General features: G+C 48.4%; 1 protein-coding gene across 2 annotated transcripts; it reads left to right on the top strand.

The window, feature by feature from the left end:
• The first annotated feature begins 894 nt into the window (after positions 1-894).
• Positions 895-21,719, top strand: LOC140421796 (uncharacterized). 2 transcript variants are annotated; one of them, XM_072506686.1, is made up of 3 exons: positions 912-963; positions 10,942-11,025; positions 19,344-21,719. In XM_072506686.1, exon 3 carries the CDS (start codon positions 19,460-19,462, stop codon positions 20,831-20,833), a length of 1,374 nt encoding a protein of 457 aa, XP_072362787.1. In that variant the 5' UTR covers positions 912-963; positions 10,942-11,025; positions 19,344-19,459; the 3' UTR covers positions 20,834-21,719. The 2 variants fall into 2 exon arrangements, with proteins under 2 accessions (XP_072362788.1, XP_072362787.1); XM_072506687.1 differs by lacking the exons at positions 10,942-11,025; positions 19,344-21,719 and adding an exon at positions 4,107-5,147 and having other exon boundaries at positions 895-963.
• Positions 21,720-22,668: the final 949 nt, after the last annotated feature.

Below are 22,668 nucleotides of genomic sequence, written 5' to 3'. Positions count from 1 at the left end.
CATGTACTTAATGATCTGTTGAGCTGCTCGCAGAAAAATACTTTCACTGTACCTCGGTACACGTGACAATAAACAAATCCAATCCAATCCAGTCAATTCTCACCCTTGTTTTCAAATCCCTCCATGGCTTCGTCTCTCCCTGTGTCTGTCATCTCCTCCAGCCCCACAACCCCCTGAGATATCTGCACAGCTCTGATCCTGGACTCTTGTACACCCCCGATTCTAATTACTCCGCCATGGTTTTAAGTTCCCTCGGCCCCAAGCACTGAATTCCCTCCCTAAACCTCCCCGTCTCCACCTCACTCACCTCCTTTCAGACTCTTTAAAACTCATCTCTTTGACCAAGTTTTTGGTCACCTGCCCTAATATCTCCTTTTGTGTCTGGGAGTCTCACTTTGTTTTATAATGTTGCTGTGAAGTTGACTGGGATGATTTATGATGTTAAAGGTGTTATATAAATAGAAGTTGTTGTTGTTGACTGTAACCCTGACCTCCTGCTTTACAAAATCCCATTGGTTTCACAACAAACTCTCTCTCTGATGTTTTGCCCCCTGCGGGTTTGCAGCCTCTATAAAGACGGCGGCCGTTAACTCAGGCCTGTCACCGGGAGCAGGCCGCAGCTGCCCCGCCGCTCGATGCAAACCCGGGCCCGGAAACTTCTTATTGGGGTTTGGAGCCGCCACCGGGTTTCAATGAAACCTCCCGGCCGAGTGCAGCATCGGCACTGCGCATGCTCCAGTTCAAAATGCGCAGGGTGTGATTGACGGCAGCTCTGTGCCAATAGGAAGAGAGAGGTGGGCCTGGAGGACCGAGTGGTTGCAGCGGATCCTCCCACCAATCGGAGTGAATGAGGGGCGGGGCTGAGCCCCGGTCTCCCACGTGATTTGGAGCATGCGCAGTGCCGATGACAACTCAGGATTCGCGTGGTCGGGTGGAAATCGTCCACTGGTCAGATCCCGCTCGGTGAGTGTTGAGGGAGGGATGGGGGTGAGTGATGAGGGAGGGATGGGGGTGAGTGATGAGGGAGGGATGGGGTGAGTGATGAGGGAGGGATGGAGCCATTTGATGCGTCGGGCTACTTCATAAACACTCCGTGTCGGCCCCAAGCCCCGAATACGAAGCTCGGATACAACAGTTGAACCGGCGAACGCTGCTCGGGCTTTTCCTCGAGACAGGCCCGGGTGGCCGGGCGAATGCGGAGGGAGCGAGAGCCCCGGCTTTGCTCCGCCTCCCATTCACTCTGATTGGCTGGAGGACCAGCCGCTCTCGGTTAGTCCTCCAGCCCCGCCCCCTGAGCTGGAGCAAACCCTTCAGAATTATCTACAGATAGACGTCTTGTTAAAGTCCAACAGGTTTTCACAGGTTAAAAAGTGTGAATTGTTTCAAGCCAGGACAGTTGGTAGGATTTCGCAAGCCCAGGCCTGATGGTGGGGGTGAATGTAATGCAACATGAATCCAAGGTCCCGGTTGAGGCTGTACTCATGTGTGCGGAACTTGGCTATAAGTTTCTGCTCGGTGATTCTGCGTTGACGCGCATCCTGAAGGCTGCCTTTAAAGAACGATTACCCGAAGATCAGAGGCTGAATGCCCTTGACTGCTGAAGTGTTCCCCTCTTCAGAGGTTACCCCGTCTCTGGATCTGTAAAGACTTAATTACCTGCAAATGCTAGCATTCAAAGTATCGTCTTGCATCTTTGACTTTGTCTATATATATGTTTCCAGAACATACCTCTTCATTCACCCGAGGAAGGAGCAGTGCTCCGAAAGCCAGTTATTTCAAAGAAACCTGTTTGTCTTCAACCTGGTGTAAGACTTCTTACCATGGTTTCATGGTCATCCTGACACATTCAATGAATTCAATTTTTACCTTCTGCCTTAGTGATAGTCAAAGCTGGGAAATCATTAGGACAGTCAAAAACATTTTTTTGTAATTTTCTTTGAACATTTCTCTTCTGCGGATAGTACATTATTGAAAATGGGATAAAGGTTGATTGGCTGACAGTCAGTCACTGTCCTGTAAGGTACCCAGTCCTTTTGCTTCCCAATTGGCCGAGGAAGGCAGTGTGTCACAAGGATGGTTGTGTTGACCGATTAATGGCTGGAGGCTGGTGGCAGTTCATGTGATCAAACCTCCAAAGTTGGTGAGGAGAGAATGTTGTGAATTTCTATCCTAAACTGTCAGTGAGGTTTCTGTAAATTTACAGGATACTGGAAGTGGAGGTTTAACAGATGGGAAACGCAAACCAAACGTCACATAGCGATCTGACAAGAGTCACTCAATTCATTAGAAACTGAATTTCAGCAGTATCTGGGTGTGGAAGGTAAAGGTTTGTCTGTTCTGTCTGTGAGTGAAGATTTCAAGTCTCAATGTGCCTTGAAAAGCCCCGAGATTGACAAACCCTGGTTAGGCCAAACCTGGAGAACTGTGTTCAGTTCTGGGCAACAAGCCTGAGGAAGGATAGAATGGCCTCGGAGGGAGTGTAGCACAGATTTACCTGAGTGATATCTGAACCCGCTGGGGTTAAATTACAAAACTAGATGACAGAAAAGAGTCAGAGACATTATGGCACAGAGAATAGCATTCGGCCCATCGAATCCTTGCTAGCTCTCTGGAGCAATCCAGTCAGTGCCATTCTCCTGCTCTATCCCTGTTTCCTCGCAGGTTTATTTCCCTCAGATGTCTATCCAATTTCCTTTTGAAATCAAATCATTCATTGTGTCTATTTTCAAACTCCCTCATAGGCAGCGAGTTTCAGGTTATTGCCGCTTGCAGTGTAAAAACATACATCTCAAAGCTCCTGTTCCTTTTATGTACAAACGGGGAACAGGCCACTCGGCCCCTCGAACCAGCTCAGCATTGAATGAGACTTACAACCCTCAAAGTCTTACAACCCTCAAGAGAATAAATAATCCACATCTCCATCTGAAATGGGAGACCCCTTATTTTGCAACAGTGACCCCCCTCGTTCTAGATTCTCCCACAAGAGGAAACATCCTCTCCACATCCACCCTGTCAAGACGCCTCAGGATCTTATATAGTTCAATCCAGGTTTTACCCAAAACTTTAAATCTGTGTCCCAGCTGCTTGTACGATCAGTGAATGGAAGCAGGGTGTCTTTGTCCATCTGATGGAAACCTGGCATAATCTTGTGTCCCTGAATCACATCTCCCCTCAACCTTCTTTGGTGGAACAATTCTGGTAAATCTCTTCTGCACCTTCTCCAAGAACTTTCACATCCTTCCTTTTTGTAAAAGAATTTAGAGTACCCGATTAATTTTTTCCAATTGAGGGGCAATTTAGCGTGGCCAATCCACCTAGCCTGCACATCTTTGGGTTGTGGGTGCAAAACCCACGAAAACACGGGGAGAATGTGCAAACTCCACATGGACAGTGACCCAGAGTTGATTTGAAGCTGGGACCTCGGCGCCATGAGGCAGCAGGGCTAACATTCTACGCCACCGTGCTGTCCTCTTCACATCCTTCCTGAAGCGTGGCGACCAGAGCTTCATAGAATGCCTACAATGCAGAATCATAGACTACAGTGCAGAAGGAGGTCATTCAGCCCATCGGGTCTGCACTGGCCTTTGGAAAGAGCACGCTACTTAAGCTTATGCCCACGCCTCCAACCTGTCCCTGGAATCCAGTGATCCCAACTAACCTTTGGACACGAAGGGGCAATTTAGCATGGCCAATCCACCTAACCAGCACATCTTTGGACTGTGGGAGGAAACCTGCGTCGACACAGGGAGAAACTCCAGACACAGTCACCCGAGACTCGAATTGAACCCGGGACGCTGGAGCTGTGAGGCAGCAGTGCTAACCACTTTGCCACCAGAAGCATAATTTAGTATCAATATTTCAATTTATGAAGCTCAAGGTCGAATATGCTTTGCCAACTACTGTCTTAATATATCTTGTAGATACACAAAATCCATCTTCACCTCTTTCTCTCTCCTCCCAAAGAGGTCAATTGGGTTTTATAACAATCCAGCCGTTTTCATGGTCACTTTTTCCCAGTGCCGACAAGAATCATTCAGCAATTTCACAACCTACCTTTGTGTTTTTGTGGGTTCTCTCTCACTCCCTATTTTCTGTTTTTAAATCAGTTTCACAGGGTGTTCGAAGGGGAGGCTTCAAAATCCGGAAACTCAAACCAAGCATCACAGATCTGACAGAATCCTCAGTTTATCATATCCTGAATATCAGCGGATTTTAAATATGGAAGGAACAAGCATCGTTGACAGTGATGAGAAACTGTACTTGATTTGTGTGTGTGGACGAGGATTTGCTCTATCATCAGGCCTCACAAGCCACAAATGCAGTCACACTGAGGAGAAACCGCGGAAATGTGCGGACTGTGGGAAAGGATTCCCTTCCCCATCCAAGCTGGAAATTCATCGACGTAGTCACACAGGGGAGAGACCATTCACCTGCTCCACGTGTGGGAAGGGATTCGCTGGCTCATCCGCCCTGCAAAATCACAAGCGAATTCACACTGGGGAGAGACCGTTCACCTGCTCCACGTGTGGGAAGCGATTCACTCAGTCATCCGCTCTGTGCACACACCAGCGAATTCACACCGGGGAGAGACCGTTCACCTGCTCCAAATGTGGGAAGGAATTCACTCGTTCATCCCACCTACTGAGACACCAGCGAGTTCACACTGGGGAGAGGCCATTGAGCTGCTCCGAGTGTGGGAAGGGATTCAGTGATTCATCTGACCTGCTAAGTCACCAGCGAGTTCACACTGATGAGAGACCGTTTCAATGTCCAGACTGCGGGAAGTGCTTTAAAACCTCTGGGAATCTGACACGCCATCAACGTGTTCACACTGACGAGAGGCCGTATCGGTGCTCTCACTGTGGGAATGGGTTCACACAATCATCTCAGCTCATTGGACATCAGCGAACCCACACTGGGGAGAGGCCATTCACCTGCTCCGAGTGTGGGAAGGGATTCACCACCTCATCCCTCCTGCTGAGACACCAACGATGCCACAAGTAACAACTGCGATTGGGTTTTGCTTTTTCTCACATTCAGGACTGAATCATGTTCATTTGGGTCTCTTTCTGCTGATAACAAATTCCAGCCCATTTACAGGGGCTAATATCCTGGCTAAAAGTCAAATAAATTAGATTTGTGTTATATATACCGTGTGCTGAAACTTTTTAATATCTCTGACACAAGTTAGTTCCTTTGAAGTACTCTCGCTCTCCCCTGTCTCTTCCATCCTCACCTCCAACAAGAGGTGTGAGGAGCTTGTGGAGCTTCTTTGTGACTGAGATTGAGTAAATCTGATCAGCTGCCTCTGCTGCTTCCCTCCCTTCCACGAGCCCACCGGACCAAACTCTCTAAATTTCATCCTTTCCCGAGCCCTGAGCCCACATCTTTCTCTAATTTCTCTCCCATCTCCCCTCAGGCCCCCTCAGAGCTCATCTTGTCCATGAGATCCAGCACCTGCTCCATCGACCCTATTCCCACTCAGCTACTGATCAGCCAACTACCCTGTGTCCACGGATATTGTCAACATTTCTCTCTCTTCAGGTACTGTCCCTCTGTCCTTCAAATCTGCCATCATCACCCCCACAATAAAACAAACCCTTGACTCTGCCATCCTTACAAATTACTGCCCCTCTTCAACCTCCCTCTCCTCTCCAAACTCTTTGAACTTGTTATCACCTCCCAAATCCTTGCCCATCTTTCCCAGAACTCCCATGTTTGAATCCCTTCAATCAGGTCTCTGCCTTGTCACAGGAGTGAAATACAAGAGACAAACCGGTTAGCACTGTAAAGCAACAGTGCCCAACATCAGGGAAATACTACCAGACAGACCCATCGGATGAGACTATGAGAGAGAAAATGCTACAGAATCACAGAATTTACAGTGCAGGAGGAGGACATTCAGCAATCAAGCCTGCACCGGCCCTTGGAAAGAGCACCCGACTAAAGCCCATGCCTCTACCCTATCCCCGTAACCCAGTAACTCCACCCAAACTTTTTTGGTAGCACAGTGGTTAGCACTGTTGCTTCACAGCTCCAGGGTCCCAGGTTCAATTCCCAGCTTGGGTCACTGTGTCCGGTCTGCACATTCTCCCTGTGTCTGCGTGGGTATCCACCGGGTGCTCCGGTTTCCTCCCACAAGTCCCGAAAGACGTGCTGTTAGGCAATTTGGACATTCTGAATTCTCCGTCAGTGTACCCGAACAGGCGCCAAAATGTGGCAACGAGGCGCATTTCACAGTAACTTCATTACAGTGTGAATGTAAGGCATCATGTGACAATAAAGATTATTATGATTTACTTTCCGCCTGACGTTAACTGGCTGCAGTTTAATCTTCAAGATATATGTTGGTTTTTGTGATGGCAGGGTCCCTTTTTAAATCATCATCTGTGATCTTATCTTTCCATTTAAGATTTCCCAAAGAAACTGGTGAACAATAAAATTATGAATTTTTACTTCAGTCCTAAGTTGTTTTTGTAAAAACCTCTACAATTCAGTGTCTGAACACTTCCTCTGATTAACATCTCAAATTAGAAAATGCTGATTAATCCTCACTGACAATCCTTACTGACTGACAAATTCTTCACAGTGACACCTCCATTATGAAAGTAAATTATCAATTAAAATATAACAGGTCAATCTTTATTGTCATAAGTAGGCTTACATTAATTAACACTGCAATGAAGGACTTCCGGTGACGGGGGGCGGGAGGGGGCCGCACAATGGAGAGCCCCCGCTCGGGAACGGCAATTTCGGGGCTTTAAGCCCGGTCCCAGGGTCCACGGAGGCGGCAGAAGCAGGGAGAAGGCACGGAGGAGGCACTGAGAAGACACAGGAGGGAAAAAACCCCAAAGAAAAATGTCGAGGGTGAGCAAAAAAATGGCCGAAAAAAAACCAGCTGGAGGTCCGTCGGGGAGTGGAAAGGTCACCGCGGGGTCACCAGGAAAAATGGAGGCTGGAGCACCAGGGAAGGCCGCACTGCTTACGGCTGAAGAAATAACCAAGGTGATGGCTGCAGAATTTGAAAAGCAGTTGGCGCAGATTGCGAAATGCATGGAGACGGTGAGGAAGGAGATGAGGGAGGTTTGAGTGTGCTGGTGGAGGAGGCGGTTTCCCCGGTGAGGACGGAGGGGGCGAGCGCAGTGGCGGAGGTGCGAGAGCAAGGGGAGGCGCTGAAGGAAGTGAAGGAGACGTTATTGCAGCACGGTGATCAACTTGCCTCGATGGGGAAAGACATGCGGAAGGTGATGGATACTAACAAGGATCTGCGAGGAAAAATGGAAGACCTGGAAAATAGATCCAGGCGACAGAACTTGAGGATTGTGGGGCTGCCCGAAGGAGTTGAAGGACCGAAGCCGACTGAGTATTTTGCCGCGATGCTGGCAAAACTACTGGGGGAGGGGGAGGACCCCTCCCGATATGAACTGGATCGGGCTCATCGGTCGTGGAGGCCTGTACCAAAGGCGAGTGAGCCGCCAAGGGCAGTGACTCTGTGCTTCCGTAGGTACAGTGTGAAGGAGAAGGTCCTGAGCTGGGCCAAGCAGAAGCGGGTGGTGCAGTGGGCTGGAGCTGGTATACGTGTATACCAGGACTTTACGGTGGAGCTGGCAAGGAGGCGGGCTGCCTTCAACCGGGTGAAGAGGGCACTGTACATTAGCAAGGTGCGGTGCGGCATTGTATATCCAGCGAAGCTGAGGATGACTTACAAGCTCAGGGACTTTTATTTTGGAACGGCGGAAGCAGCGGAGGAGTTTGCGAAAGCAGAAGGACTGTGGCAGAACTGACAAATTGAGGAATGGCCATGTGCCGATGTAACCTCATGACTGTATTTTCTTTTTTGTATCACTGCGCGCGGGTGTAGAGATTAAAGGAGCCAAGGTGGTATATATTTGGACAAGGGAAGGGATGGGACTTTCACTCGAAATGAGAGTTCTTTAGGGTGTAGGTGGATATGTGGGGTTTGTGAGCTAAAAGGGGATCTTTGGGCTTTCCTGGGGCCGGGCAAGTGGGAAAGGGACCCGGGCGGGGGCCTCCACGCTGGCCGGTGTGTGCTGGCCAGTGAACGGGAGTGAGGTGGGGGGAGGGGCTGCGGCCATCGGAGCCTGGCAGAACAGGGTCTGAGTGGTCTAGCCGGGGTGGAAAGGTGGGGGGGAAGGAACCAAGGGTATTGGGAGGAGTTTTACAAGAGGCAGTGGACGGGAGGAGCTGGAGACCTGGGGGGTGGGGGATGGGAGCTGTGTGAGATTTAGGGTGACTACGGGTAATCCCTGATTTCTCTTTGTCATTTGTTTATGTAAACATGCGGGTTGAGGTTTGGTGGGTAGATGGGATCGTTGTTGTTATTATGGGGACTGACATATCTTGCTGATTATTGTTTATTGTTGATGGACGTAAATGTGGTAGAAAATGTGAAAATCGAGAATAAATTAAAAAAAAAAAAAAACACTGCAATGAAGTTACAGTGAAAACCTCCTCGTCGCTACACTCTGGCACCTGTTCAGGTGACTGTTCAATTCACCTAACAAGCACGTACGTCTTTTGGGGAGAACGTGCAGATTCTAAATAGGCAGTGACCCAAGTGGGAATTGAACCCGGGACCATGGTGCTGTGAACCAACAGTGCTAACCACTGTGCTACAGTGCCACCCCAATGATGCTGTTTGATGAGCACGTTGTCATGATAGTGACTGATTGGCAGCAAACTCTTGCCAGTCATTATGGTCAATGAACATAAGTGGGGAGTGAACAGGAGTCGAGTAAATTCAGAGACCGAGAAGGCAGCACTCAGCTATTAGCCTTGACCAGAACATCAGCTTTTTCAGCATTGTTTCTCCAGAGCTATTAAATCTCGATTGTCTCACAGGAAATAAATACAGGTTGAGGTGCTGTTGGAGATCCTGGTGCATCCTCAGCCACCAATAGTAATTATATATAAAATCGAGGACTTGAAATATGTGAAGGTAGGTGGTATGATCAATAAGTTTGCAGATGGAAAATTGTTGGTGTGGTAACTGGCGAGGAGAAAAGCCTTAAATTACGGGATGATCCAGATGGGCTGGTCATATGGGCAGAACACTGGCAAATGGAATTTAACCAGGAAAAGTGGTAGCTCTTGTCCAGAGTCAGTACAGACATGATGTGTCGAGTGACTTCCATCTGTGCTGGATCATTCCAGAAAACACTGAACATTCAGTATGACGAGCAAGAGGGAAGAAGATGGAAGAATTACTGATTCTGGAATTGAACCCAACAAGAGTTTGCATCTTCTGGGGAGGAGAGAGGAAGGACCCATTGGGGATAAAAACCTTTAAGTTCTGCATTATTCCACAGGAGATCAGCATTTAATCATTTTGAGAAATGGAGAATAGCAGAATACCCATTGACAATAATTTGTTTGATTATTTCCGCAATTGATGACCAAGTTATTTTGTATTAACTGTTTCAATGGTGCGGCTATTACCCAACATTCTCTGCGGCTGTGGATGTGCCCTATTCACTCCACAGGAGCCCAGTGCGCAGACGCAATGTTGGGCTGTATGTGGAGCATGCGCAATGTCACTTTGCTCGGAGGTCTGCGGGAGCGGCTGTTTGGGGCGGTGAGAGTCGGTGAGGCGGAGGGAGGAATAGAGTCTGGAGTCGGGGTGGGGAGGGAGTGAAGGCTTCATAAACACTCACTGCTGGTCACAAGGCAGGAATAAGACCCTGCAAATCCCGCGTTTGCAGCTGCGGAGCTTTTATCCGGTATCAGGCCCAGTTCCACGGCCGCCTTCTTCGTTTAGCGGCGCGGCTAAGGGGCCACCTTGATGACGTCACAGAGGCGGTACTTCAGGATCCCGGTGACCAGGAGAGAAAATCATTGTCTCGATGATTGACAGGCCCCTCCAGAGGGGGGAGGTGCGACTGCCATGTGTGGCAATCCGAAGAACAGAAGAAGAATAATATCAGAATTAGCAGCAGGAGTAGGCCATTCGGCCTATTGACACTGCTCTGCCATTCAATAAACGCTGATCCGAATGTGCCATTAATTACATTTTCCTGTCTGCCCCCAAAACCTTTGACTCCCCCAGTAGATAAAAAAAGACTAACTCAGCTTTGAGTATATTCAGTGACCCAGCGCCACTGCTCTCTGGGAATTTCTGGAAAAGAGAATTCCACAAACTCAGCTTTGACAAAGAGTCATCCAGACTCAAAATGTTACCTCCCTTATCTCCCCACAGATACTGTCAGACCTGCTGAGATTGTCCAGTATTTTCTGTTTTTGTTTCAGATTCCAGCATCCGCAGTAATTTGCTTTTATCCACAGACTGATGAGCCTCTGAGGGAAGACATTTCTCCTTATCTCAGTGTCAAACTGGATCTCCCCACAGATACTGTCAGACCTGCTGAGATTGTCCGGTATTTTCTGTTTTTGTTTCAGATTCCAGCATCCGCAGTAATTTGCTTTTATCCACAGACTGATGAGCCTCTGAGGGAAGACATTTCTCCTTATCTCAGTGTCAAACTGGAGAACTTTGATCTTTAAACTGTCCCCCTTAGTTCTTGAATCCCCATGTGGGAAAATATTCTTTCATCAAAACCCGTCAGAATGTTTCAATAAGATCGCCTCTCATTCTTCTAAACTCCATCGGGTACAGACCAATCAGGCTCAATCTTGCTCCATAAAACAAACTCTCCTATCCCAGAAATCAGACTAGTGAAACTCCACTGAACTGCCTCCAAAGCAAGTATAACCCACATTAAATAATCCTGGGACTGGCAACAAGGTGAGAGAATGTTTGGAACTTCTATCCTGGACTCGAAGAGTGATGGATTTTGGAAACTCCTTTTACCGTGTGTTAGGGGAGGATTTACACCCAGCAAACTCAAACCAAGATAAATGTTTGGCTAATCTTAATTTCTAACCTCGACTAACATTTCTGACCATTGTAATTTCCTTTTACAGGTGCTACCAAAGCTTCTGATATCTTTCCAGCCAATGGTTGCATCAGGAGATTGTAAACTTGAAAACACTGAAATTGTGACAGAGGTGAGTATTATTATTAATTGTAAATTTAGAGTACCCAATTATTTGTTTCCAATTAAGGGGCAATTTAGCATGGCCAATCCGAAGCTGGCTCCCAGTGCAGACTTTGGTGTTGTGAGGTTGTTACTGTGGTGAAGAGTGGCTGCTGCTGTTGCTGCTCTCTCTGTTTACTGCTCTCACTCTCGATTGCTGCTGCTGTTGCTCAGTTTGCTGTCTGAGTCCAGTGCTGGTTGCTGCCTGGAGGAAGGAGAGGTGAGAGAAGGAAGGAGAGGGGAGAGAAGGATGGAGAGAGGAGAGGACAACAACAAGGAGGTAACTTCAAAAACAAGATGGGAGTAAAGCCCTTTGGACTGCTTGTTTGCTGGGCCCCTCCCGGGTTGAGGGCCCGGCCCTGCCCAGTTCTCCCAACTGATAACATCTGACTTCAGCAAGGACAAAACCTTCCTTATTCTGTCCGGTGTGCTTGTTCCGGGGCAGGGGGATTGAGTGGGCAGTGTGTTTGCTGAGCCCCCTCCCGGACTGAAGACTCCACACACCAGCAGGGAGGAGCTGGATTCCATTGGGTGGTCGTTCCAGGGTGGGAGCATGGACTGTGTTTTTGCTGAGTCCTACTTGGGCCGAAGACCTCATGAACCAGCGCCACGTACCTCCTTGTGAACCTGCTTCTGGACCTGATGAAGCGCGTCATTTATAGGTCCAGGCAGCGGGCGACCTAGGGGATCATCCGGCCAGACTGTTTGCCCTTTTTGCGCGGCTACATTTGCAGCTGCGTGTCCCTAGAAAAAGAGCATGCAGTATCCATGGGCACCATCAAAGCCTTCTATGCCCGGTGGGTACCGCAGGGGTTGGTGTGCTTTATTGACCCCTTTAAATGCACTCTCATTAGATGTTTGTAAGTGTCTGCTGATCTTTGTTACGTTCGGACAGTGCCCCTAACGGGAGCGGCCTTTTTTGCTTTGTCCCTAAGTTTGTTTCCTTTGTTCTATTTTGTTGGTGGACCTCAAAAGAGTGGCTAATCCACCTAGCTGCACATCTTTGGGTTGTGGTGGTGAGACCCACGGAGACACAGGGAGAATGTGCAAACTCCACACGGCAGTGATCCAGGGCTGAGATCGAACCTGGGTCCTCAGCACTGTGAGGCAGCAGTGCTAACCACTGCCACCGTGCCACCCTTTGTCATGATGTTTCCATTCCTATTTTATCACACACCTCCCAGTGACACTCATTGTAACACAGAAACTTCAGAATAATGTAATGTAAATTGCTTATTGTCACAAGTAGGCTTCAAATGAAGTTACTGTGAAAAGCCCCTAGTCGCCACATTCCGGCGCCTGTTCGGGGAGGCTGGTCCGGGAATTGAACCGTTCTGCTGGCCTGCCTTGGTCTACTTTTAAAGCCAGTAATTTAGCCCTGTGCGAAACCAGCCCCTATATAATAACATTCCCCCTATAAAATAATAATATTGCTACCTTTCATCTTGCCCTCCTATTAGTGTCTAATTATAACAGTGACAGAGTAACACACACCAGAATTGGAATATCAGATAGGCTGTTGTCTAATAGTAATAGTGACAGAGTAACGAACACCACAATTGGAATAACAGGCAGGTTAGTGTCTAATCATGACCGAGTTACGGGGGTGGTTTGGTAGTTAGCACTGTTGCTTCAAGCACCAGGTACCTGGGTTCGATTCCGTCCTTGGGTCACTGTCTGTGTGGAGTTTGCACATTCTTCCCGTGGCTGCGAAGATTTCCTCCCACAGTCCAAAGATGTGCAGGTTAGGTGGATTGGCTGTGCTAAATTGTCCCTGGGTGATGTTACGGGGATAGGATGGGGGATTGGCCAAGGTACGGTGATCTTTCAGAGGGTCGGTGCAGACTTACTGGGCCGAATGGCCTCCTTCAGCATTGCAGGTATTCTATGATTCTACATTGGATCCAATTATATATTCACACTCACACTGCAGCCTGACCTATTGGAACAGACACAGTGTTTGTTCCTCTCAAAGTGAGTGAATCCTTTGCTGTTTCTCCTCTGGGCCCCATCTCCACTATTATTGTCTGATTGTCCCACTGAGACTCTCCCTGTTATTATTGGACAATCAGCGAGTCAGCCTGAGTCTGTGAATATTTTATTGTGGTCACAGTTACGATTTACAAAGACAATTTACAAGGTTCCAGGCCTCAATACACTTCAAATTGACAATCAAACAGTCGCTTAACAAACAGCTGCAAGGCACAAGGCCTAAATACATTTCAAAGTAACAATTTAACATCCACATAACACAAGCAGTCGCGAGGCACAAGGCCCCGATGCAATACGGCCGTTTTAGAACAAATATGACCCACAGGGCACAAGGCTTCAATACATCTTAACAGTGACATATCAAAACCAATCACCAGGCACCAGGCCTTAATTCACCTTTAAAAGATTAACAGGGTAAAACCGATCACTGAACACAAAATGTGACACATTTTAACAATGATATAACAAGGAAAACCATTACAAGATACGAAAACCCTACCAGAAGTCCATCCACACACAAAGACAGTACAAACAAAAACAACAGAAAGGAAACATTTACTGATTGCGGAGAACCGCCCATGTCCTTACTCAACCACCCCCTTGGTCATCGCCCCCCAAAGAAGGGGTCCCCAGTTCAACGCAATCGACGGCCCCAAGCCGCCTGCCAGAAAGGTCCAGCAAGTGGCTGCTTCGGTCAACCCCTACCTCTGCCCCCCCCGCCCGGCAGTCTACACATTGGATGAAAGGCTCCCTCCGCAAGGAGCACAGACCGCCGGAAAGAGTCACATCTGGGCATGGTAGAGGAGAGAGGCGCTCTCAATCATGGAACCGTGGAAACCCACTCAACCGGCAAGGGGCCATTGGTAAGCTGGGCGGTCCAACAACGCAATCAGCAAACAATAGTAAACCAACCTGGTCTTACAACACTAAAACAATTCAACAACAGTACAGTACAGTCATATAACAATAACCAGTATCATGTCGAAAACACCCACTAAACACAAGAAACCACCCAAGAAGGTGTGTAATCACCCCCTGTTAGCCAAGGGGTTCTCAGTCAACACTTGTAACAACCGTGCTAAGCTGCTTGCCAGAAAGCAGCTAGTCCATTCCCCGCTCACCCACCCCTCTCCACCCCGCCCGGCAGCCGAAACACCGGAGGAAAGGCTCCGTCTCGCTAGGAGCACAGACCACCGGAGAGAGCCAGATCCGGGTACGGCAGAGAGAGGGTCCCCCTTCCTGGATCCCGCCCAAAGGCACGGGACCATTCGAAGGCAGAGCAGTTTAACATTAGTTTAACATTATAAACAACAGTATTAAAGAACATTCCAAGGAAAAGGAAAAATGAATTGTATGTCCTAGACTCGAAAATAAAACAAAATCCATCACAAAAGCTCAGTATTAGTACACCATAAAATCCAAAAACGTTCATCAAATTAAACGTTCCATGTCGTGACCTTCGGCCCAAAAGGCTTAGCCGAAATTCACAAAGAGCAACATGTCCTCAAAGTCCTCCAATGGCAACGGCCAGGGTCGCACCAAAGTAATCCCAACCGTCCAAGGGGTGTCCAAGGGGTCGAACCCCCAGAAATTCCAGGAACAGCAGTAACCTACCCCGGGCCGCAAGCGGCGGGTCGTCAGTTGGAATTCCAACCCTGGCCCCAAAACGACTTGCCGCTTCCAGCAGCATATCCAGCTGCCCTCCTTCCTCCATTCCGCAAACTCCAACCGCCGACGGCAGGCTTTGCAGTTCAATGCAGCATCTCTGCAGCTCAACCGCTGTCTTGAAGTGCGACTCGTCGCAGTACTTCGAAACCAGTCCTCTCCCCTTCCCTCGGGGACCGGGAGCGATGGGGACCGAGTTGCTGTTCCACCCCATCCAGGAAGCTCCCAGAGACGGCCTGAGCCTGTGGCCGCTCTCACCGTCTGAAACCGTCACAAAGCTCGGGTGATTGACAGCAGCTCTGGACCAATAGGAAGAGGAGGGGCGGAAATGAGGGACCGACTGGGAGCGGCTGGTCCTCCAACCAATTGGAGTGAATGAGGGGCAGGGCCCGCTGTGATTGAAGCATGCGCGGTGTGGGTAATGGCGAAGGAGAAGAGCGTCTTGTTCAGATCCGAAATTGGTAAGAGGCGTTTAACAATATGGAGGAAGCGAGTTTCCGGGACCCCGTTGGTACCGAGCGGGGCTGCAGCTCCTCATATTCGGCTCGGGTTAACGGCCACCATCTTTATTGGATGTGCATCAGGGCGCATTTGCGTTTGCCGTGTTTGTCGGGGAATGTTTCAATGAGTGGGAGGAGCTTGTTCCCCATTGTTCAGAATGGAGACAACTTGTCCATCAAACTGGATTAGTCTTTGAGTCCCAATGTCTTATTGAAGATGCAAAGCGATGGCAGAGATGGAAAGAAAAGGAAGCCTATCCTGCTCTCGGGATTTCACTGTCTCATTGGACGTCCTGTCCCATGTGTCCAAAGCTCTGCGGCTCTGTTCAGCCACATGAAGACTCAGGGCAGAAACTCGCAACCCTGAGTCAACATCACCCTCAAATCGAGGGACTGCTGATGACAAGAGGGTCAGTGTGCAGCGGGGGGCATGAGCGGTCATCCTGGATCCATAAGCAGGAGGGGAGAATGTTGTTAATTTCTATCCTGGACTGACAGTGATCAAGTTTGGAAACTCCTTTTACAGGGATTTAGAAAGGGATTTGCAGACAGAAAACTCACAACCAATCCTCACATCAAATTCTGACAGCACTGTTCGGGTTATCAGGACCTGGAGATTATCGACCTTTGTGTGTAAGCACTGAGTTCCATATCATTATCACTCACTCTATAAAATGTCTACCTCCTATCTCCCGTGTAGATCTTGTTCACAATCTTAAATCTGTGTCCCGTAATCCTTATACAATCTGAATGAAATGAAAATCGCTTATTGTCACAAGTAGGCTTCAATGAAGTTACTGTGAAAAGTCGCCACATTCCGCCGCCTGTTCGGGGAGACTGTTACGGGAATTGAATCGTGCTGCTGGCCTGCCTTCAAAGCCAGCGATTTAGTCCTGTTTCTACTGATCAATCTACTGGCCAATCTACTGATGGGACCAGTTTTTAAAAATCTTTTGCTGGGTTTGCCGTTGTCGTTTCTGGTGCCTGGGTCGATGCCGGGTGGTCCGTCTGGTTTCATTCCTTTTTCATGTTTTTGTTGTGGTGGAATCAGCCTGGACCAGTCCATTTAGGATCCAGAACACAATTGAAGTCTCCTCCAAGAATCAATTGATCTGTATCCAGGTCTGGGGTGGATTGCAACAATTTTTTTACAAATGTTTCTATGAGATCCGCTCATTAAAAAAAAAAGATAGAGAAGCAGAATTAGGCCATTCAGCCCATCGAGTTTTCGAGTTTGCTCTGCCATTTGATCATGGCTGATATGTTTCTCATCCCCATTCATCTTGTATTGAGCTCTCTTGAAATGAATGCGAACATTGCATTTGCCTTTCTAACTGCCGACTTTCCTTTATTTGTTCTTGGGATGTGGGTGTCGCTGGCTGAGCCGGCATTTGCTGCCCATCCCTAATTGCCCTTGAACTGAGTGGCTTGCTCGGCCATTTCAGAGGGGGCAGTTTGGGAGGATGTGAGGCTGAAGTGATTAAATGACAAAGGGGATAATGGTGCAAGACAAAACTGGGTGACAATGAGATAAGTAAATAAACTAATAGGACACGAGAAGAAATAAAAGACAGGTCCAGGTGAGGTATAAATGGCAACAGCAGAACCGTTACCAGCACCAACTGTCTGAAAATATCGGAGTGATGATTATAATCTGAAATTACTGAAATGAATGTGTCTGGAAGGTCATAAATTGCCGAACTAAATTGTACCCGAACAGGAGCCGGAGTGTGGTGATTTGGGGATTTTCACAGTAACTTCATTGCAGTGTTAATGTAAGCTTACTTGTGACACTAATAAAGATTATTATCTGGAGCAATCCAGTCAGAGTCATTCTCCTGCTCTGTCTCTGTATCCTCACAGCTTTATTTCTCTCAGGGGTCTACCCAATTTTTTAAAACATCATTTATTGTGTCTATTTCCAAACTCCATCAGAGGCAGCAAGTTTCAGCATTGACACTGGCTGTGTAAAAACATTCTTCCTCAGACCTCCTGGGCCATTTACATGCATAGATACGGAGCAACTTAGAAAATAGGAGCAGGAGGAGACCATTTGGCCCTTCGAGCCTGCTCCACCATTCATTACGATCAGAGCTGATTCGGCTCAATATTCTAATCCCGCTTTCCCCCATATCCTTTGGTCCCCTTCACCCTAAGTGCTGTATCGAACTGCTTCTTGAAAACACTCCACAGGCTCACCACTCTGTGAGTGAAGAAATTTCTCCTCATCTCTGTCCGAAATGGTCTACCTCGTATCCTCAGACTGTGACCCCTATTTCTGGACACACCCACTATCGGGAACATCCGTCCTGAATCTACTCCGTCTTGCCATGTTTTTTTTTAAACATAAATTTAGAGTGCCCAGTTCTTTTTTTTGCAATTCAGGGGCAATTTTAGCGTGGCCAGTCTACCCAACCTGCACATCTTTGGATTTGTGGGGGTGAGACCCACACAAACACAGAGAGAATATGCAAACTCACACACACAGTGACCCGGGGCCGGAATCGAACTCGGGTCCTCGGCGACATGAGGCAGCAGTGCTAACCACTGCGCCACCCACTTTTTCTAGGTTTCTGTGAAATTCCGCCCTCATTCTTTTGAACTTGGGGCAGCACGGTAGCACAAGTGGATAGCACTGTGACGTCACAGCGCCAGGGTCCCAGGTTCGATTCCCTGCTGTCTGTGCGGAGTCTGCACATTTTCCCCGTGTCTGTGTGGGTTTCCTCCGAGTGCTCCGGTTTCCTCCCACAGTCCAAAGACGTGCAGGTTAGGTGGATTGGCCTTTCTAAATTGCCCTTAGTAATCAAAAAGGTTGGGAGGGGTTATTTGGTTACGGGGAAAAGGGGGAAGTGAGGGCTTAAGTGGGTAGCTGCAGACTCGATGGGCCAAATGGCCTCCTTCTGCACTGTATGTTCTATGTTCCAGCGAATACAATCCTAACCGATTCAACCTAACCTGCATATCTTTGAACTGTGGGAGGAAACTGGAGCACCCGGAGGAAACCCACACAGACACAGGGAGAAAGTGCAAACTCCACACAGACAGGGTGGGAATTGAACTTGGGTCCCTGGTGCTGTGAAGCAGCAGTGCTAACTACTATGCCACCCCCTGTCTTGCAACCCTCAAGAAAAAAACAAATCCTTATCCCCTGAAATGGGTGACCCCTCACTTTGCAAGTGACCCCCTTGTTCCAGATTCTCCCACAAGAGGAAACATCCTCTCCACATCCACCCTGTCAAGACCCCTCAGCATCTTATATAGTTCAATCCAGGTTTTACCCAAAACTTTAAATCTGTGTCCCGACTGCTTGTACGATCAGTGAATGGAAACAAAGTTTCTTTGCCCACCTGATCGAAACTTGGCATAATCTTGTGCACCTGAATCAAATCTCCCCTCAACCTCCTTTGCTGGAACCATTCTGGTAAATCTCCTCTGCACGTTCTCCAAGAACCTTCACATTCTTCCTGAAGAGTGGTGACCAGAGCTTTATAAAGATTCATAGAATAGAATTAGAACCATAGAATTCCTATAGTGCAGAAGGAGGCCATTCTCCCATCAAGTCTGCACTGATTCTCTGAAAGTGCACCATGCCTAGGCCCACTCCCCTACCCTGGCCCTGTAACCCCATCGAACCTGCACATCCCTGGACACTAAGGGGCAATTTATCAAGGCCAATCCACCTAACTTTCCCTTCTTTGGACTGTTGGAGAAAACCTGAGCACCGGGTGGAAACCCACGCAGACACGGGGAGAAAGTGCAAACTCCACACAGACAGTCACTAAGGCCGGAATTGAACCCGGGTCCCTGGCACTGTGAGGCAGCAGTGCTAATCACTGTGCCACCAGAAGCATAGTTTTGGTATCAATATTATTGTTTATGAAGCTCAAGATTGAATTTTCTTTGCAAACTACTCTCTTAATATGTCTTGTAGATATACAAAATCCCTCTTCCCTTCTTTCTGTCTCCTCCCAAAGAGGTCAGTTGGGTTTTTATGACAATCCAGCAGTTTTCATGGTCACTTTTTCCCAGTGCCGGCCCCACAGGTGACCAGATTCATTCAGCTCAATTTCACAACCTGCCTTTGTGTTTTTGTGGGTTCTCTCTCACTCCCTATTTTCTGTTTTTAAATCAGTTTCACAGGGTGTTCGAAGTGGAGGATTCTAAGTCCGAAAACTCAAACCAAGCATCACATCAGGATCTGACAGAGACCTCAATTTATCATATCCTGAATATCAGCGGATTTTGAACATGGAAGGAAAAAGCATCGTTCATAGTGGGGAGAAACCGTACATGATTTGTGTGTGTGGACGAGGATTCAGTCAGTCATCAGGCCTCACAAGCCACAAATGCAGTCACACTGAGGAGAAACCGTGGAAATGTGGGGACTGTGGGAAAGGATTCACTTCCCCATCCCAGCTGGAAACTCATCAACGCAGCCACACTGGGGAGAGACCATTCACATGCTCCAAGTGTGGGAAGGGATTCACTAGGTCATCCGGCCTGCAGGCACACCAGCAAGTTCACACTGACGAGAGACTGTTCCGGTGCTCTTACTGCGGGACTGGGTTCAGAAACTCATCTCACCTCACTGCACATCACCGAATTCACACTGGGGAGAAGCCATTTGTCTGTGCCAAGTGTGGCAAGGTATTCACTCAGTCATCCGCTCTGCAGAAGCACCAGCGAATTCACTGTGGGGAGAGGCCATTCACCTGCGCCAAGTGTGGGAAGGAATTCACTCAGTCATCTGCTCTGCAGAAGCACCAGCGAATTCACACTGGGGAGAGACCATTCACCTGCTCAGAGTGTGGGAAAGGATTCACTCAGTCATCCTCCCTGCTGAGACACCAGCTAGTTCACACTGATGAGAGACCGTTCCAATGTCCAGACTGCGGGAAGTGCTTTAAAAGTTCTTGGGATCTGATGAGCCATCAACGTGTTCACACTGATGAGAAACCGTTCAGGTGCTCTCAGTGTGGGACTGGGTTCAGACGATCATCTCAGCTCACTTTACATCAGCGAATTCACACTGGGGAGAGACTATTCACTTGCGCCAAGTGTGGGAAGGGATTCACTCAGTCATCTACTCTGTCCACACACCAGCTAATTCACACTGGGGAGAGACCATTCACCTGCTCCGAGTGTGGGAAGGGATTCACTCAGTCATCCCACCTGCGGATTCACCAGCGATTTCACACTGGGGAGAGACCGTTCCAATGTCCAGACTGCGGGAAGTGCTATAAATGTTCTTGGGATCTAAAGTGCCATCAACGTGTTCACACCAACGAGAGACCGTTCAGGTGCTCTCAGTGTGGGACTGGGTTCAGACAATCATCACACCTCACTGCACATCAGCGAATTCACACTGGGGAGAGACCATTTGCCTGCTCCAAGTGTGGGAAGGCATTCACGAACTCATCCACTCTGCAGAAGCACCAGCGAGTTCACACTGGAGAGAAACCGTTCATCTGCGCCAATTGTGGGAAGGGATTCACTCGATTATTCAACTTGCAGACACACCAGCGAATTCACACTGGGGAGAGACCATTCAGCTGCTCTGAGTGTGGGAAGGAATTCACTCAGTCATCCAACCTGCAGCAGCACCAACGATGCCACAAGTAACCACAGTGATTGGATTTTGCTGTTCCTCACATTCAGGTCTCATTTGGATCTCTTTCTGCTGATAACAAACTCCAGCCCATTTACAAGGGCTAATATTCTGGCTAAAAGTCAGTGTTAAATACGCAGAATGCTGAAAATGTTTAATATCTCTGACACAAGTTAGTTCCTTTGAAGTAGTCTCGCTCTCCCCTGTCTCTTCCATCCTCACCTCCAACAAGACGTGTGAGGAGCTTGTGGAGCTTCTTTGTGACTGAGATTGAGTAAATCCGATCAGCTGCCTCTGCTGCTTCCCTCCCTTCCACGAGCCCACCCGACCAAACTGTCTCTAAATTTCATCCTTTCCCGAGCCCTGAGCCCAAATCTTTCTCTAATTTCTCTCCCATCTCCCCTCATGCCCTCTCAGAGCTCATCTTGTCCATGAGATCCAGCACCTGCTCCATCGACCCTATTCCCACTGAGCTACTGATCAGCCAACTACCCTGTGTCCATGGATATTTTTTTTTTTTTAAATAATATTTTATTGAAAATTTTTGGTCAACCAACACAGTACATTGTGCATCCTTTACACAACATTATAACAGTACAGATAATAATGACCTTTTTTATTTAAACAAGAACAAAAGAAAACAACAACAAATAAATAAATATTAAATAACAAAAAATAAAAACTAGCCCTAATTGGCAACTGCCTTGTCTCAGGCCACCCCACCCCCCACCCCCCAAGCCCTGGGCTGCTGCTGCTGCCTTCTTTGTTCTCCCCTATCTATCTTTCCGCAAGATATTCGACGAACGGTTGCCACCGCCTAGTAAACCCTTGAGCCGACCCCCTTAGGACGAACTTAATCCGCTCTAACTTTATGAACCCCGCCATATCATTTATCCAGGTCTCCACCCCCGGGGGCTTGGCTTCTTTCCACATTAGCAATATTCTGCGCCGGGCTACTAGGGACGCAAAGGCCAAAACATCGGCCTCTTTCGCCTCCTGCACTCCCGGCTCTTGTGCAACCCCAAATATAGCCAACCCCCAGCTTGGTTCGACCCGGACTCCTACTACTTTCGAAAGCACCTTTGTCACCCCCATCCAAAACCCCTGTAGTGCCGGGCATGACCAAAACATATGGGTATGATTCGCTGGGCTTCTCGAGCACCTCGCACACCTATCCTCCACCCCAAAAAATTTACTGAGCCGTGTTCCAGTCATATGTGCCCTGTGTAATACCTTAAACTGAATCAGGCTTAGCCTTGCGCACGAGGACGACGAGTTTACCCTGTTTAGGGCATCTGCCCACATTCCCTCCTCAATCTCCTCCCCTAGCTCTTCTTCCCATTTCCCTTTTAGTTCGTCCATCATAGTCTCCCCTTCGTCTCTCATTTCCCTATATATATCCGACACCTTACCGTCCCCCACCCATTTCTTTGAGATGACTCTGTCCTGCACCTCTTGTGTCGGGAGCTGCGGGAATTCCCTCACCTGCTGCCTCGCAAAAGCCCTCAATTGCATGTACCTGAATGCATTCCCTTGGGGCAACCCATATTTCTCGGTCAGCGCTCCCAGACTCGCAAACTTCCCATCCACAAATAGATCTTTCAATTGCGTTATACCTGCTCTTTGCCACATTCCATATCCCCCATCCATTCCCCCCGGGGCAAACCTATGGTTGTTTCTTATCGGGGACCCCCCCAGTGCTCCGGTCTTTCCCCTATGTCGTCTCCACTGTCCCCAAATCTTCAGTGTAGCTACCACCACCGGACTCGTGGTATAGTTCCTTGGTGAGAACGGCAATGGGGCTGTCACCATAGCCTGCAGGCTGGTCCCCCTACAGGACGCCCTCTCT

Source organism: Scyliorhinus torazame, chromosome 5, assembly GCF_047496885.1.
Source record: "Scyliorhinus torazame isolate Kashiwa2021f chromosome 5, sScyTor2.1, whole genome shotgun sequence".
Classification (NCBI taxonomy): Eukaryota; Metazoa; Chordata; class Chondrichthyes; order Carcharhiniformes; family Scyliorhinidae; genus Scyliorhinus; species Scyliorhinus torazame.
This window is presented reverse-complemented; position numbering and strand designations above follow the sequence as displayed.

Excerpts from the sequence above, each read along its gene's own strand:
- LOC140421796 (XM_072506686.1), top strand. The coding sequence starts at position 19,460 with ATGGAAGGAAAAAGCATCGTTCATAGTGGGGAGAAACCGTACATGATT.